Genomic DNA, 14,030 nt, shown 5'->3' on the forward strand with positions numbered 1-14,030 from the left:
TTCCATTAAGCCCGCAAGCTTGCACAGTGCGTAGTGGCCTTTGGCTGCAAACGGCGGTTTTTAACCATTCCTTGATGGCGAGGTTAGGGAAGGGCCAGCAGGCGGACCTTCTTCTACACCACCTCTCGGTAAGTGCGCCCCTTGCCTGCGCGGCGAGAGCTAGAACCAACCTCCGGGTTGCTTCTCCGGGCGCCCCCCGCAGCTTGCAAGAGGCAGCTGCAGAAGAGGCGACTTCTCTGGAGCCTGCTTTGAAGGGCTGCAAACTGACCGAGAAGAGCCTTATTTAAATTCAATTCCAAAAGAAAAAGCCGCGCGTTTGGATGTGACGCTGCCGCGCTCCGAACAAGAACGGGAAAGAGTTGCAGCCTTTGTTCTATAGGCGACCTGCAGGTTCATGGGCAGCAGGCGGCCTTGGCATAGGCCTGGTTGCAGGAGAGGAGGCAGCATGCCTTCAGCCCCTGCCTGTGGGCTTCCGAAAGGCACCACTGTGGGAACCAGGTGGGCCACTGTGGGAACCAGGATGCCAAACGAGACAGACAGACCTTTCAGCGGGGCCCGATTCAACAGGGTTCTTCTAACGGCTTGCTTTTTGCCATCCTAGGATACAATCGCCCATTTAACCACGCACAGAAACTATTTCCAGCTACAAAATAGGGGCTGGGGCTTGCCCAGTGGTAGAGCCCGTTCTTTGCATGCAGAAGGGCTGGGAAAGACTCCTGCCTGAAACCTTGGAGAAGCTGGCTGCCAGTCAGTGTGGGCAGTACTAAGTTAGCTGGGCAGTGGTCTGACTCTGCGTAAGGCAGATCCCCACGTTTATCTGTCAGATGCTGGAAGGGATGTTCTCGAGATGAGCAGGCTGGTCCTTTCCTCTCTTCCCTTCCCCACCTCCAAATTCAAGGCAGCACCCCTGGATTCGCAGCCTCACCCTCCCACTCCACAAATGTTGTTGGACTGGCTGTTGATGACACAGGATGAGGAGGACCCTGGTCCCGATTCAATCTCTGTAAAGCATGTTAACCCCACATTTTAGCGGGTTGGGGGGGGCAGTTGTCTCTCTCCTGAAAACAAACACACCAGCTGCATATCCATTATCCAAAGGAATGGTATAAAATCTTTATTAATGCCCCCATCACTTTAAAAATAGCTAAAAGGTATACTAGCAATTAGCAGCTGAAGTTGCTGAAGGGAAGTTCCAGGCCTGCCTCCCAAATGCAGTGTGCTTCTTTGATACAGTGCAGACCGTGCTGATGACTGAGCCCAGGATGGAAATGGCCCAATCCTGCTGCCCTGCCATTGCATTTGGGTCCTTAAATCCCCCAGAGCCCCTCAGCCTGGCCTGTCTCATCTCAAGTGGCAGCTGACTTGTAGCTATCTTTGGTTTCTCTGTCCTGCTGCAAAGCTCTCCCAGGCACCATCTTTGATTACAGACTTGCTGCGAGGAATGGAGGAATGCGCCAGTGCCGGGAAGAACTGGCAGACTGCCTCATCGTAATGAAATGTGCATGGCGAAAAAGACAGACTCTCATCAACGGCAGAGTGGACATACTAGAAGGAAATCTCAAAACCCAGAGAGGAGATCTCATGTATCCAGCTAAATTAAAAAGAGAGAGAGAGAGAGACCCCAAAAGACAGACAAGCAGACTGTTCCATGGTCTCGTATACAAGGAAACATACTGAAGATAACCTACTCAAATCTATCAGGAACTGTGCAAAAGGCCATATTAAACAAGAAGAGAAAAACACACCAAAGTTCTAGGGGAAAGGCCAGTGGGGTGGTAGGCTTTTTTTTGGCACAACCAGGATCCAGGCAGGAAAGCAGGAGGCCGAGCATGGTGTCAGGATCCTGGAAGGACAATGGTGAGGAGCAGAGCCCAGGCACGGAAGTATGAAGGAGCGCACTTGGATGGCCCTTGCCAGCCATTCTCGGTAAAGGCCAGAGCAGAGGAGGCAGAAAGCCACTGACTTCATTGCCTACCAGGCTCCCTGGAACAGCTGCAGTGCATCCAGCCCCAGTGGGTAAGAGTTGTGCACTCCAGGAGTACTCAGTGTTGCTGGTGGCCAGCTGAGGAGATCCCCTTGAGCTCTGTGTCTTTTGGGTTTGGGCTCCTGTGTGCATTTCCCAGGTAGACCTCAATGGTCCTGTTTCCTGCCCTTTTTCAGAATTAATTGTTAATCAGTTCCGCAGCACTTTCTGCTTACAAAGTGCTAATCGGTTCTTATTTCATCTTCACAACAAACTTGTAAGGTAGGCTAGGCTGGGAGTGTGTGTGATTTCTCCAAGGGTACAGTGTGAGTCATCCTAACTCATGGGTGGTGGGAAGGAAATTACTTCTATGTTTGCCTGTGTGTGTTTGCAGACAGAGAATCACTGTGTAACGGGTTCTTAGCCTTAGGTCCCCAGATGTTATTCAACTAAAACTCCCATCACCCTCTGCCACAAAGGCCACTGTGGCAGGGGATGATGGAAGTTGTAGTCCAACATCTGGGACCCAAGGATGAGAACCCCTGCCTCAGAAAAATGGTTCAGCATCACTCCCTTCCCCCACAAGGTTCTTGATTTCAATATGGGTCACCCATAGTTCAGAGTGTAAGATGACCGGACAGAGACGTTCCATGCCCCCCCGCCCCGGGAGACTTAATTTCCGTCCGTGGGGGACGTGTGTCCTGGCGCCCAAGACTGAATGCTGAGACAGTTAAGCAGTTGTCTGAATGCCCCACCCCGGCCCCCAAGTGTTGAGTTCCACAGGCTTACTAAAATACTGCCCCCAATTCTTTTCTCTGGCACAAAAGATGGTTTCTGGGGTCCGGACTGGAGCGCTCAGAGGACGGCTTGCCCGGCACAGCCTCCAGTCACGGCTGACAAGGAATGCGTCCTCGCAGGAAGAGTGGGGCATGCTCCATGCAAGACGGCCTTCGGTCAACCAAAGGGGAACCTCACCGATGAATCTCCAGGGAGTCCATGCTTCCAGCCCCGCAGCGTGCCTGTGGGTCTGGCAGAGTCAGCCACTGCTCACGGCTGGCCCGGCTTCAGGTTCCCTCGGAAGGGTTGCCTGGGAAGAGAGCCGGCTTCTCGAAGGTGCTGCCGAGGGCCAAGGCCTGCTCGGCGCTTGGCGTGGGGTGCGGCGGTGGCTGCGGCTGCTCCCCGTGCATGCGCAGGTGCTGCTTGAGGGACTGCTTGTAGCGGAAGCGCTTGCTGCAGTGCAGGCAGGAGTAGGGGTTCTCCCCGGTGTGCATGCGCTGGTGCTCCAGCAAGTACTTCCGGCGGGCAAAGGTCTTGAGGCACTCGCTGCAGCGGTGGCGTCTCTCGCCGTTGGCGTGGCTGGCCTGGTGGCTGATGAAGGCCTGGGCGTGGGTGAAGCTCTGCCCGCACTCCCGGCAGGCGTACAGCTTGGCGCCAGCCTGGTGGACGCTGCTCTGGTGCTTCACGAGGTGGTGTGCCCGCACAAAGCGCTTGTCGCACTGCCCGCAGCGGTAGGGCCGCTCCCCAGTGTGGATCCGGTAGTGGTTGGTCAGCTTGGACTTCTCGGCGAAGCGCTTCTCGCACTCGGGGCACTGGTAGGGCTTCTCCCCAGTGTGGGTGCGGGTGTGGTCGTCCAGGTGCTGCTTGCGGATGAAGGTCTTCCTGCACTGGGAGCACTGGAAGGGCCGGGGCCTCTCGCGGTGGGTCTTCTGGTGGACCACCAGGCTGGATTTGCGGTTGAAGGCCTTGGGGCACTCCGAGCACTGGTGCGGCCTGTCGGCGTGGACGGCCTGGTGCCGGGTGAGCTGCCCCTGGTGGCTGAAGCCACAGCCGCATTCCGGGCAGATGAAGGCGCTGTCGCTTTTCCCCGTGGCGTGGGTCCTCTGGTGGATCAGCAAGCTGGTCTTGAGCCGGAAGCTCTTGGGGCAGAGGGAGCAGGCGTAAGGCCTCCCCACGCCCGGGGAGAAGGGCTCCTCGCCAAAGCCGCCTCTGTAGTCTGTGCAGGGGTAGGGGTCGGGGGGCGGGCCCTGCTGGGCGCCGGGTTCGAGTGCTGGCATAGCCACGCCTTCCCCGTACCCCTCTTCTCCCACGTGGCCCCTCTGAGGCAGGGCGCATTGCTGCCCACAAGCAAAGCCTTCCTTGCACCGGGCGCACTGGAACGGTTCTCCTTTGAGGCCGGCCTCAGACTGGACTGCCTCCAGGTTGTGCCCGCCTCTCTCGCCCTGCGGGGGCTCCATCAGCCTTTGTGCAAGGTGGGCTGCTGGCTGCCCCCAAGGGCTGCCCAGTCTCTCGCAGCTCACTTCGGGCTTGGGGGCTTGGAAAACTCCATCGGTGGGCATTCCAGGCAGGTGGCCATGGCCGGGCAGGGCAGGGTTGGGACCGTGCAGGCGGTTCCGCTCCTCACTCTTGATCATCGTGCCGTCATCTGTGGTGGGGGATAAAAGCCAGCAGCCATTAGAACAGGGGTTCTTAAACCTGGGCCCCCACATGTTGTTGGACTACAACCCCCATCACCCACTGTCACGGCAGCCTCTGCAGCAGGGGGTGATGGGGGTTGTAGTCCAACAACCTCTGGGGACTCAAGTTTGCGAAACCTTTGCATTAGAACCATCCAGCTGGAAAGGACCCTAAAGAAGTCCAAGCTCTCGCCCCACACCTCCTACACCTGCATGAGCCCTGCCCATCTGTACCTTTTGCACAAAAATGTCATGGCCATGTTCCGGTCCCCCAGTGTCATTGGATCACCGTTGCCATCATCCCCAGCCATAGAACACAGCCAGGGGAAACGACAGAAGACAATCCAGAAAGAGAATTCAAGCACAACTGGAGCACACTCACCATAGCCAAGAACTGGGGGGATCTCCCTCTCCAGATCCCACTTCCCCTTCCCAGGAGGTTCTTCTTGTTTAATCCAGGATAAGAGATCCTCTTTGGAAGCCAAAGGCGGCTCTGCTTCTGGGAAAGAGAATCACAGGTGAGCATCCAACAGATGCAGGAAACTGTCAGGGAGTCTCTGCACAGATGCATGTAGAAATCTGGGTAAAGAGGACGTGGCCGACATGAAGCACAGAGGTTCATCTGCAGCCCCTGGATTCTAGCGCCAGCAGGCGCAGCCGTGGAATACGGGAAGCAGCAGGAAAAGAGAGCACCTCTGAGCATCTCCTCTCCTCACTGCTGAACAGCGGTAAAGCAGTACTAGCCTTGTCCGTAGCTGGAGAAGCCTGTGTTAGCTGGCTGCCCAGATAATCTAGGGAACTGGTGTGGTGTCAGCAGTGGGATCAGAACTTATGCCTCCAGCCATAATTCAACAGATTGTGGGCCACCTCCAGCCTCCAAGGCAGGATGCCTCTGAGTCCCAGTTGCAGGGGAGTCACAGCAGGAGGGAGGCCATGCCCTCAGCTCTTGCCTGTGGCTTCCAGCAGCTTCTGGTGGGCCACAGGATGCTGGACTAGATGGGCTTCTTGGGCCTGATCCAGCAGGGCTGCTCTTATGTTCTTATGTAGATTCCCCCCGCCCCCACCAAAACCCCACCCTGCTGACATGGTGCTCTCTCCGCCAACCAGTGAAGCTCACTTTGACAGGACACTGACCATGTCCTTTCCTGGAGGACTCAACCTGGCTTATGGTCTAGCTTTTCAGATTGACTTCTGCAATGTGTGCTACCCTGAACATCTCTTGGAAACTGCAGCTGGGGCAGAAGAAAGCTGCCTAGCTTCTGGCCAGGACAAGCTGCAGGAAGCACATGGGACCTCAGTGCTTGCCAGTTAACTTTCCAGCCACCATTCTGGGTGCTGCCACTTGTTAGAGCCCTGAAGGAGGAACAGGTGGGGAAACATCGTAAATTGGTTTTGGGTCCAGCTGTTGAGGTTTCCTCCTGTGATCCTCTTTGTCGAGTGCGGTTGCTTTAGCTGGTGCTCCTTCCTGTACTGAAGCAAGACAGAAGGGGGCACAAAGGAGCAGCATCTTCCCAGGGAGATCAGCCGAAGGGCATCCCTGAGCATTATCCATCCATCGACAGGTAAAGACCCACCTCCCTTTATGGTGTCAATGGCCATTTTTCATTCTTAAAGGTTACTCTGAGTGCAGGTTTGTTAAAGAAAGGTGACCAGCAAAATTTAAAAAGAATGGTAGAGAGTGAATTTTTCAGGACGAGTCCTGGGCTTAAGATTGCCTAATGTGACCTTGCTCTTTGGGTGCTTCCATTGCTGAAGGTTAAATCCAGGGCATGCAGAACGAGGCCTTGTCAATGGTGGCTCCACAACTCTGGAACTCCTTCTAGAGAGAGCCCTGCCAGCTCCTGCACCTCACCATGTTAAGGCACTGGCGCTTTTATTGCCTGGTTGAGCTCAGTGTTCCCCCAACGGAGATTCCCAGCTGTTGCTATGACTCCCATAATCCCCAGCTGCTATGACCTGGGGATTATGGGAGCTGTAGTCAGCAACATCTGGGAACCTCTGTTACAGGGAACACTGGTTTAGATATTTTTGCCCTTGATTTGACACCACCTTAAGTAGCAATCCCCTGCTAACTTGGCAAAGAGGCACCTTTTAATGTGGTGATTCTCTTTAGATAGCAGGGGGAGAGTAACTGGCCCTATCCACCCCCAGCACAATACCCCTCCAGTGACTGTTGCTGGTGTCTATCTTATGTTTCTTTTTAGATTGGGAGCCCTTTGGGGACAGGGAGCCATCTTATATGTTTATGTATTATTTCTCTGTGTAAACCGCCCTGAGCCATTTTTGGAAAGGCTGTATAGAAATCAATCAATCAATCAATCAATCAAGTAGCCTTGACAGGCAGAAGGGGAGGATATATCCATTTTAAAGATAAGCACATCTCTTCATTGCTTGTGTTCTGGATTCTGCTCACCTGTTCTGGGCTCTGTGGGGAACCCCTTTTCCTCCATGAACTCCTGATTCACGGCACGGGGAGGTTCTGCTTGTTCTCTCTGGGGCAAAACATCCGCTTTGGAAACTGCAGAGTCTGCGCATGGGATCAGAAAGCAGAGGGCTTATTGTTGTTGGACTTGCTTCTTGCAGAGGGCTGTCAAGTGGGCCTAGCAGCAGCCCCACACGGACAGGGACTCAGTTCTTCTCTAGATCCGAAGCCCCACTCTGAGACCGTTTCTCGGCTCTTCCCATCCCATTCAGTTCTCCCCGACTTCTCTTACATCTCAGGGGGATCAAAGGCCTAACTTCCTATGTTCCTAAATTTTAGGAGGAGAGCTGGTCTTGCGGTAGCAAGCACGAATTGTCCCCTTTGCTAAGTAGAGTCCATCCTGGTTTGCATTTGAATGGGAGACCACATGTGTGAGCCCTGTAAGATATTCCCCTTGGGGGATGGGGCTGCTCTGGGAAGAGCAGAAGGTTCCAAGTTCCCTCCCTGGCAGCATCTCCAAGAGAGGGCTGAGATAAACTCCTGCCTGCAACCTTGGAGAAGCCGCTGCCAGTCTGTGTAGACAATACTGAGCTAGATGGACCAATGGTCTGACTCGGTAGAAGGCAGCTTCCTCTGTTCTTATATTCTACCGAGCAGAGATACAGAGTCCATATACCACAACTAGCACCACAGTCAGTGTCTTTCTCTTTTCTAAACTTCCTCTGTGCTATATCCACATTGTCACACTCCCTGGCACTACGTATCAAGAGAAAAGGCAGCCCCCTAATAGCGCAGTGGGGAAATGACTTGACTAGCAAGCCAGAGCTTGCCGGTTCAAATCCCCGCTGGTCTGTTTCCCAGACTATGGGAAACCCCTAAATCGGGCAGCAGCGATCGAGGAAGGTGCTAAAAGGCATCATCTCATACAGCATGGGAGATGGCCATGGTCAACCCCTCCTATATTCTACCCAAGACAATCACAGGGCTAGTCTGTGGTCGCCAGGAGTCGACACCGACTCAACGGCACTTGACCTTACCTAGAGAGACCAGTGGCTCGTAGTTTCCTTTGGTGATGTTCCTGTAGAGCTCCTTCTGCCACTCCTCCAAGTTGGCCCACTCTTGTGTGGAGAAGCTCACTGCATCGTCGTCAAAAGTCACTGGGACCTGAAATCACAGACAGGGCTACAGACCTCTCCGGTGCCAGACCCCTGGACCAAGGCAGCCTGAACCAAGAGCTTGGTTACTGTTGCTGCCACAGAAGTCCAACACGGAGCGGTTGGTGAGCAGGGACAAATCCTGCACCCTGCCTTCCTACCCCGCCTCAGATTCTTAAACTTGTTGTTTTGCGGACTTGTTTCCATTACTTCGCACGGTTTTTTATTTTGTTAGCTGCCTTGGGCATGCTGATGGGAAGGCACAGAAACAAACTAATGTTTGCAGGGCGCTGGTTAATTAGCAAAAGCTTTCAGTTGTTAACCTACCTAATTATTACTGCAGGGATTCCCAAACGTGGATCCCCCAGCTGTTGTCAGACTACAACTCCCATTGCAAAATGTCCCTGTCATTTGGTATTTGAAGGCATCCTGCTCCTGTACATGGAGGTTCTCTATCTGGTGCTTTCAATCTATCTCAGGGCTGCACAACTTCGGCCCCCACCAGCTGATGCTGGACTACAACTCCCTTCACCCCCAGCCAATAGTCAGGGATGATGGGAGTTGTAGTTCAACATCTGCGGGCGGGCTGATGTTGTGTAGACCTGCTCTGGGCTGAATCTTTGCGGCAAAACAGCCTAGAAACCAAGATAAATTAATAATGGCTCATTTTGCTTTTACCTTGGGGATCTCTCCCTTTGGGCCAAGGGGCAGCCTCAGGATCCAGAAGTTCCGGTTCTTCAGCAGGTTCTCCATGTTCTCCAGCCGCCTCTGCAGCAGCCCGTACTCCTGGATCAGGGTCCCCAGGGCAGCCAAGTGGTTACTGAACTCCAGCTCGGTTTTCTCGCACTCAAATATCTTCTTCTCGGCCGTGGCTGTCCTCCCTTCCAGGTTGAGCAGCCGCGTGGCATAGGAATCCACCTTCCTCTCCACAGCCTGGATGGCGGCCACCACCGTCCACAGAGAGATCTCGGCAGTGGGGTAGATCTCTCTCTCGGCGCTTTGGTCAAAGAGGGCAGGGGGCTGGAAAGACGCCAGGTGCTGGGGCTCCACATCCCATTCCCAAGGCTGTGGGCGAGAAGGGTCCAGAGAAGAGCTGAGGGACAGGGCTGGGCCAGAGGGCTCATAGATGGAGACGCAGAGCTGTGTCTTCTCAGCGGCATCTTCTACAGTAGCCAGGAGGGGCCTGTCCTAAGCGGGGGGGGGGGGGAGCAAAGGGGTAGTGTTCCCTCTAACAGGGATTCCCAGATGTTGTTGACTAGCTGCAATAGCCTTTGTTTGGGGATTCTAGGAGTTGTAGTCAACAACATCTGGGCATCCCTGTTAGAGGGAACACTGCAAAGGAAGCATGGCTGCCTCTCCTTCCTAGAGCTCCACTTGCTTCTCTCTGCCCTGCCCCACACCCAGTGTTAAAGGGAGCTGTGCTGTCTGCAGGCTGGCCATTCATCAGGTAGAGCTGTGCGGGCTCTCTGCTTGATGAATGACTAGCCGGCAGGCAGCCTGGGGAGGAACAGATAGGAGCAAACAAAGCCGTGCCTCCCTTGGGGGGCCCCTGGCTTTTTAGGATGAGCCACTCCTGACTGTAACTGAAAGACTGTATTTACCTGAATCCAGGAATGATTTTCCAAGTTCTTTGATGTTAGAAATTGGGGGGCGGGGGCATCTTAAATCCAGAGTCCTCTTCCTTTTGCATAACCTCCATTTAACCTCTGACTAAGGGGGTCATCTTAAATTCAGCCATCTTCTATTCAGGTAAATAAGGTAACTGCATGTTTGTTTGTTTGTTTATTTAACACATTTTGACACCGCCCCAAACGCAAGTTCTCTGGGCGGTTTACAAGGCGGTTTATGACTCCCCAGTTTCTCGTGCAACCTCCATTTCCCCTCCTCTCTCTCTGCTCTCCCTTGTGTCAATATCTAGATTACGAGCCCTTCAGGGCAGAGACCTGATGTCTCTTTCAGCGCTCCTTTCTTGCTTTGCAAATTGCCAAGCGCATGAATGGCACACTGGATAAGCGAAATGGTAATAACTCCTGCTAACGTAACTCTGTATTAAGAAACAGGTTTGCCAACAGAACAAATTCTGCCAGGTGACCAAGGCTGGAGTCCCATTTCCTCTTTGGCACAATATTTGCTGTTAGCCCGGGGGGGGGGGGGATGGTCAAGCTGCAACACCCACCCACCCCCTGCACCTACAAATCTTGTTCAGTCACCCCAACTTCTGAGAGTTAGCAGGCCCTGTCCACAGATTATTCAAGTGCTTCTCCATCTTGATATTTATACACACGGAATTACCCAGGATGCAGATTCTGCACTAGTTAGCAAAAATGAATTTTGTGCAACTGTAAACACATACCCTGTCAATGCAGGACAAAAGAACGGCAGTTCCTCAGATACTTATTTATTCTTCTGTGTAAACTACTTTGAAAACTTTTGTTGAAAAACAGTATATAAATAATACTGTCATGCCATCCCCTATCAGATCACAGAATGTAGGGCAAGTGGAATAATGCGGGAGAGGAGAGGGGGAAAGAAGAGCTGAAGACAGATCCGAGGGAGAACAGAAGGGAGGAAAGAGCGGAGAACGGGACACAGAAGAGCCACAGAAGTGGAGAGGCTAACCCTGCTAGCCAATTAGTGACAGAAAACAGACACTGTTGATCCAGAAGAAGTGGTGCTTTGCTTATTTGTGGTTATAATTACTTAATTAGCTGTGTTGACTGTTTTAATTAATCACAATTGTTATAATAATTACTTAATTGTCGTGTTGACAGTTTTAATTAGGGCTGCAGCATTTTGTTAATCAGTTAACCAAACTTTGGTCCCCAGATGTTGTTGGACTACAACACCCATTATCCCCAGCTACAATGGCTGATCATTGTGGCAAGAGATGGTGGAAATTATAGTCCACCATCTGAGGACCCAAGGTTGGAAATCTCTGAATTAGATGAGTCAACTAAAAACATTTAATTAACTAAAAAGGTGACCTGTGGCAGAAGAGTTAATTAAAAAAAAAACACCCCCAAAAAACACTAGTCCTTAGTAAAGAAGCAGATGGCAAGGGCTATCTTAAAAGGGGCCTTCTTTTTCTCTACTGGAGGAAAGCCTGCTTTGACCCCTGTGTGCATCTTCTTAGAAAAAAGAGAGGATGCTTCTTGCCTCAGAATTATTGTTAAATTGACTAAGACATATTTTGAATCTGCCAACATGTCTTGAACCGGGTGACAGTCCTATCAATGCATAAGACTGTTTCCTCTTAGGCTGGCAACAGATTGCTAACGCCACTCTGCTTGTCCTCCTTGGGAATGACTTTGGTGGGCATTCCAGGACTGTCACGAAAGGAATGCACTAGAGGGAGGCTTGGCTTCTCTCAGGACCCTGGGGGCCGCTGGGGGCTCAGAATGGTGCAGATGGTTTGCAGCACAAACGGGTTTGCAAGCAGAACACCTTGGCGTCTGGCAGGGTCATCTGGAGCGCTGCCCTCCACTTGTTGCTTGGTGAGCACATTCAACCCTCTTTAACATGTGTATCTCCCCCACCGTTCTGTCACAAAGAGACGATACCCTGCAGCGATTGTGTGTGTGTCTGTGTGTGTCTGTGTGTACTGTGTTGCACTGTAAACTGCCCAGAGTTAAGAGATGGGGTCGTATATGAATATTTCTCTCTCGCATGCATGCATGCACGCACGCAGCTGCACATGGGGAGGCAGGCAGGCTCTGAGCACCCGCGGGGAGCCCTTCAAGTAGCCTAGGGAAGACTGAATAGGGATTTGAACTTGGTCTCCCCCCTAACCCTAACCCTAACCGGCTCTAACCACTACACCACGCTGGCTCTGGATGTGCATTTGGATTTGGATGTGCATTTTTGGATGTGCATTTGGATTTGGATGTGCATTTTATGGTGTTTCACAAGCTACTCTGAATGTTGGACAAAGCAGGAAAGTCAGTTCTTAAGTCAACAAACAAGGCACATCCAGTGCCGTGTCTTCTCCGTACTTAAAATACATAAATAGAAATTCTATGGCATGCTAAACCAGGCTTTGCAACAAGAAAAACCAAAGTTCTGCACTTTTACTAATTCTGCAAATTGCTGGCATATTTTGCATAACATATTCTGCTCTTGTCAGTCTAGGGGAGGGGAGAAATGAGGGAGGTACCAAAGCCCCATTCCTTGGCCTCTGGAAATGGTACTTTGCCGCTTCTCTGGCTTCTGAGATCTCAGCAGGTATTCACACACCAGCCCATCTTTGCAGCCTTAAGGTTAGGAATTTTCTTGCTGTTTTCTATTAAAGCGAAGATTCTCAGAATGCTCGGTACTGTGCCAATTACGCAGTTCTGTGTTGTGATCACATCACTGTCAGATGTACATAGCCCTGAGCAGAACTATCACAAATGGCCCTTTTGGTGATTTGTTCAGTGTAGGGGTCTGTGCAGCAAGGTCAGACAGAGAGAAGCTCTTGGGGGCTGCAGATTTCACCCCAGGAAATCTGTGTGGAGAATAGCTAAAAACCGACCCTCTTTTGGATACACTGTGAGAGCTTTGTGGAATCTGGGAAACTCTCACCGCCCCACCCCAGGTTTTAACCATCTCAACCCCACAACAGCCCCTCCGTGGCCGCCCTCTCCTCTGCACTGCATTTCCAGGCAGAGTGGGGTCGTGGCTTATGCCTGCTGCCTGAAAGCCTTGCCCCCCCCCCCACCCGGTCCCAGATATATAGCTGGCTAGCTGTGGCTTGCACTCTGCACATGCTTCGTGCATTTCAGAGCTGGGCCGGGGAGGCATTCGAAACAGGGCAAATTTCTGGGTGGAGGGGGGGCCTAAACGGAAGCCTTGCCTCCCTCTTAGCCCCACCCCAAAGTAACTCAGCAGTTGGGGGGTCACTCTTTCTCCACATCCCCCCCCCACAAGCACGGGCCCAGCCTCTCCCCCGCCGTCCCAAAAGGGCGGCCCAGAGGCCCAGCCCCTCCTGCCCCCCAACCCCTCGAGAGCACCCCCCTTCCTTGTGCACCCCCCAAAGTAGCAGCCAGAGCTGGGGGCAACTCTTTCCACACCCTCCCTCCTGAATTTGCAACTTGAGCCCCTCCCCGCTTGGCTGCAGGCAAGGAGGCTTTCCAGAGGCCCCCTCCCCTCCCCTCCCCGCCCACCCCGGGCAGGGCAGAGTTAACCCCTCACCTGGGCAGGAGTCCACTCAGCCATGGCCGGTGCCCGCTAGGTGAAGCTACTGCGCACGCGCACTAGGAAGTCGTCCAGCGTAGCAGCCGAGTCAAGCCGCCTCCCGTAGCCTGGCTTGGCCTCGGTTCTCAGGAGTACGCATGCGCACTCGGAAGCGGGCCGTCGTGGGCGGGCAGCGCCGCCTGCAGGCGGGAGGAGCTCGTGGCAAGATGTAAACATGCGAAAGCCAGAGAGGAGCTCCGCTCTCTCCCCTGACTCCCGGGCCGGCTTTCTTGTTTGCAAAAGCGCTTTTGCTTCGCGATCGCGAGCAAACCCCCACCTCCTGATTTCCACCAGAAACAAAGCTAAAGAGGCAGCTGCACCACCTCTTCTTAAGAGCATGAGAAGAGCCGTGCATGGGTCCATCTGATCTGCTAGTACATGGGTGGGTCATCTGGTCTAGCATCCTGCTTCCCACAGTGAATTGCCCACCAGATACCACTATAGGAGAAACTCCAACTGCACTACCTGGGTTTGGCTTCATGTTGATGAACGAGTACCTGTGGAGACCCATGGAGTTTGGGGGTTGTGTGTGTGTGTGTAATAGTTGCCTTGTTTGCAAATGTACAAGCAGAGCAGAAGTGGGAGCAACATCAGGCATTTCTGCAAGGCAGCAGATGATCTGCTACATCAGATCTGGGGGGAGAGAACGGAGGGGAGGCCCTACTCAGTACTGCTCTATATTTTGTCTCCTATCAAGCCCTTCATATTTCCAGGATTGCTTTCAACAGGCATCTGGAGACGGAGACTCCAAACCCATCCTGCATGGTTGGCAACGACACTACCTTTCCCTCAGCTGGGGAGGGTCACCTTCCCCAAGCTCTGGAGGC

At 53.0% G+C, this 14,030-nt stretch overlaps 1 protein-coding gene across 2 annotated transcripts; it reads right to left on the reverse strand.

Annotated features, from left to right (window-relative positions):
* Window positions 1-1,088: 1,088 nt before the first annotated feature.
* LOC128329134 (zinc finger protein 3-like) lies at window positions 1,089-13,281 on the reverse strand. Of its 2 annotated transcripts, none has more exons than XM_053259691.1 (6): window positions 13,162-13,281; window positions 8,671-9,057; window positions 7,876-8,002; window positions 6,830-6,943; window positions 4,799-4,912; window positions 1,089-4,385 (listed from the first exon to the last, which is right to left on the reverse strand). In XM_053259691.1, exons 1-6 carry the CDS (start codon window positions 13,183-13,185, stop codon window positions 3,028-3,030), a joined length of 2,124 nt encoding a protein of 707 aa, XP_053115666.1. In that variant the 5' UTR covers window positions 13,186-13,281; the 3' UTR covers window positions 1,089-3,027. The 2 variants fall into 2 exon arrangements, with proteins under 2 accessions (XP_053115666.1, XP_053115665.1); XM_053259690.1 differs by having other exon boundaries at window positions 4,799-4,915.
* Window positions 13,282-14,030: the final 749 nt, after the last annotated feature.

This window comes from Hemicordylus capensis, chromosome 6 (assembly GCF_027244095.1).
Source record: "Hemicordylus capensis ecotype Gifberg chromosome 6, rHemCap1.1.pri, whole genome shotgun sequence".
Taxonomy (NCBI): Eukaryota; Metazoa; Chordata; class Lepidosauria; order Squamata; family Cordylidae; genus Hemicordylus; species Hemicordylus capensis.

Coding starts and splice junctions, on each gene's coding strand:
- LOC128329134 (XM_053259690.1), bottom strand. CDS start 13,185: ATGGCTGAGTGGACTCCTGCCCAG. Junction 9,058..13,161: donor CTGAGTGGACTCCTGCCCAG/GTGAGGGGTTAA, acceptor TCTCGCCCACAG/CCTTGGGAATGGGATGTGGA. Junction 8,003..8,670: donor CAAAGGGAGAGATCCCCAAG/GTAAAAGCAAAA, acceptor CTGTGATTTCAG/GTCCCAGTGACTTTTGACGA.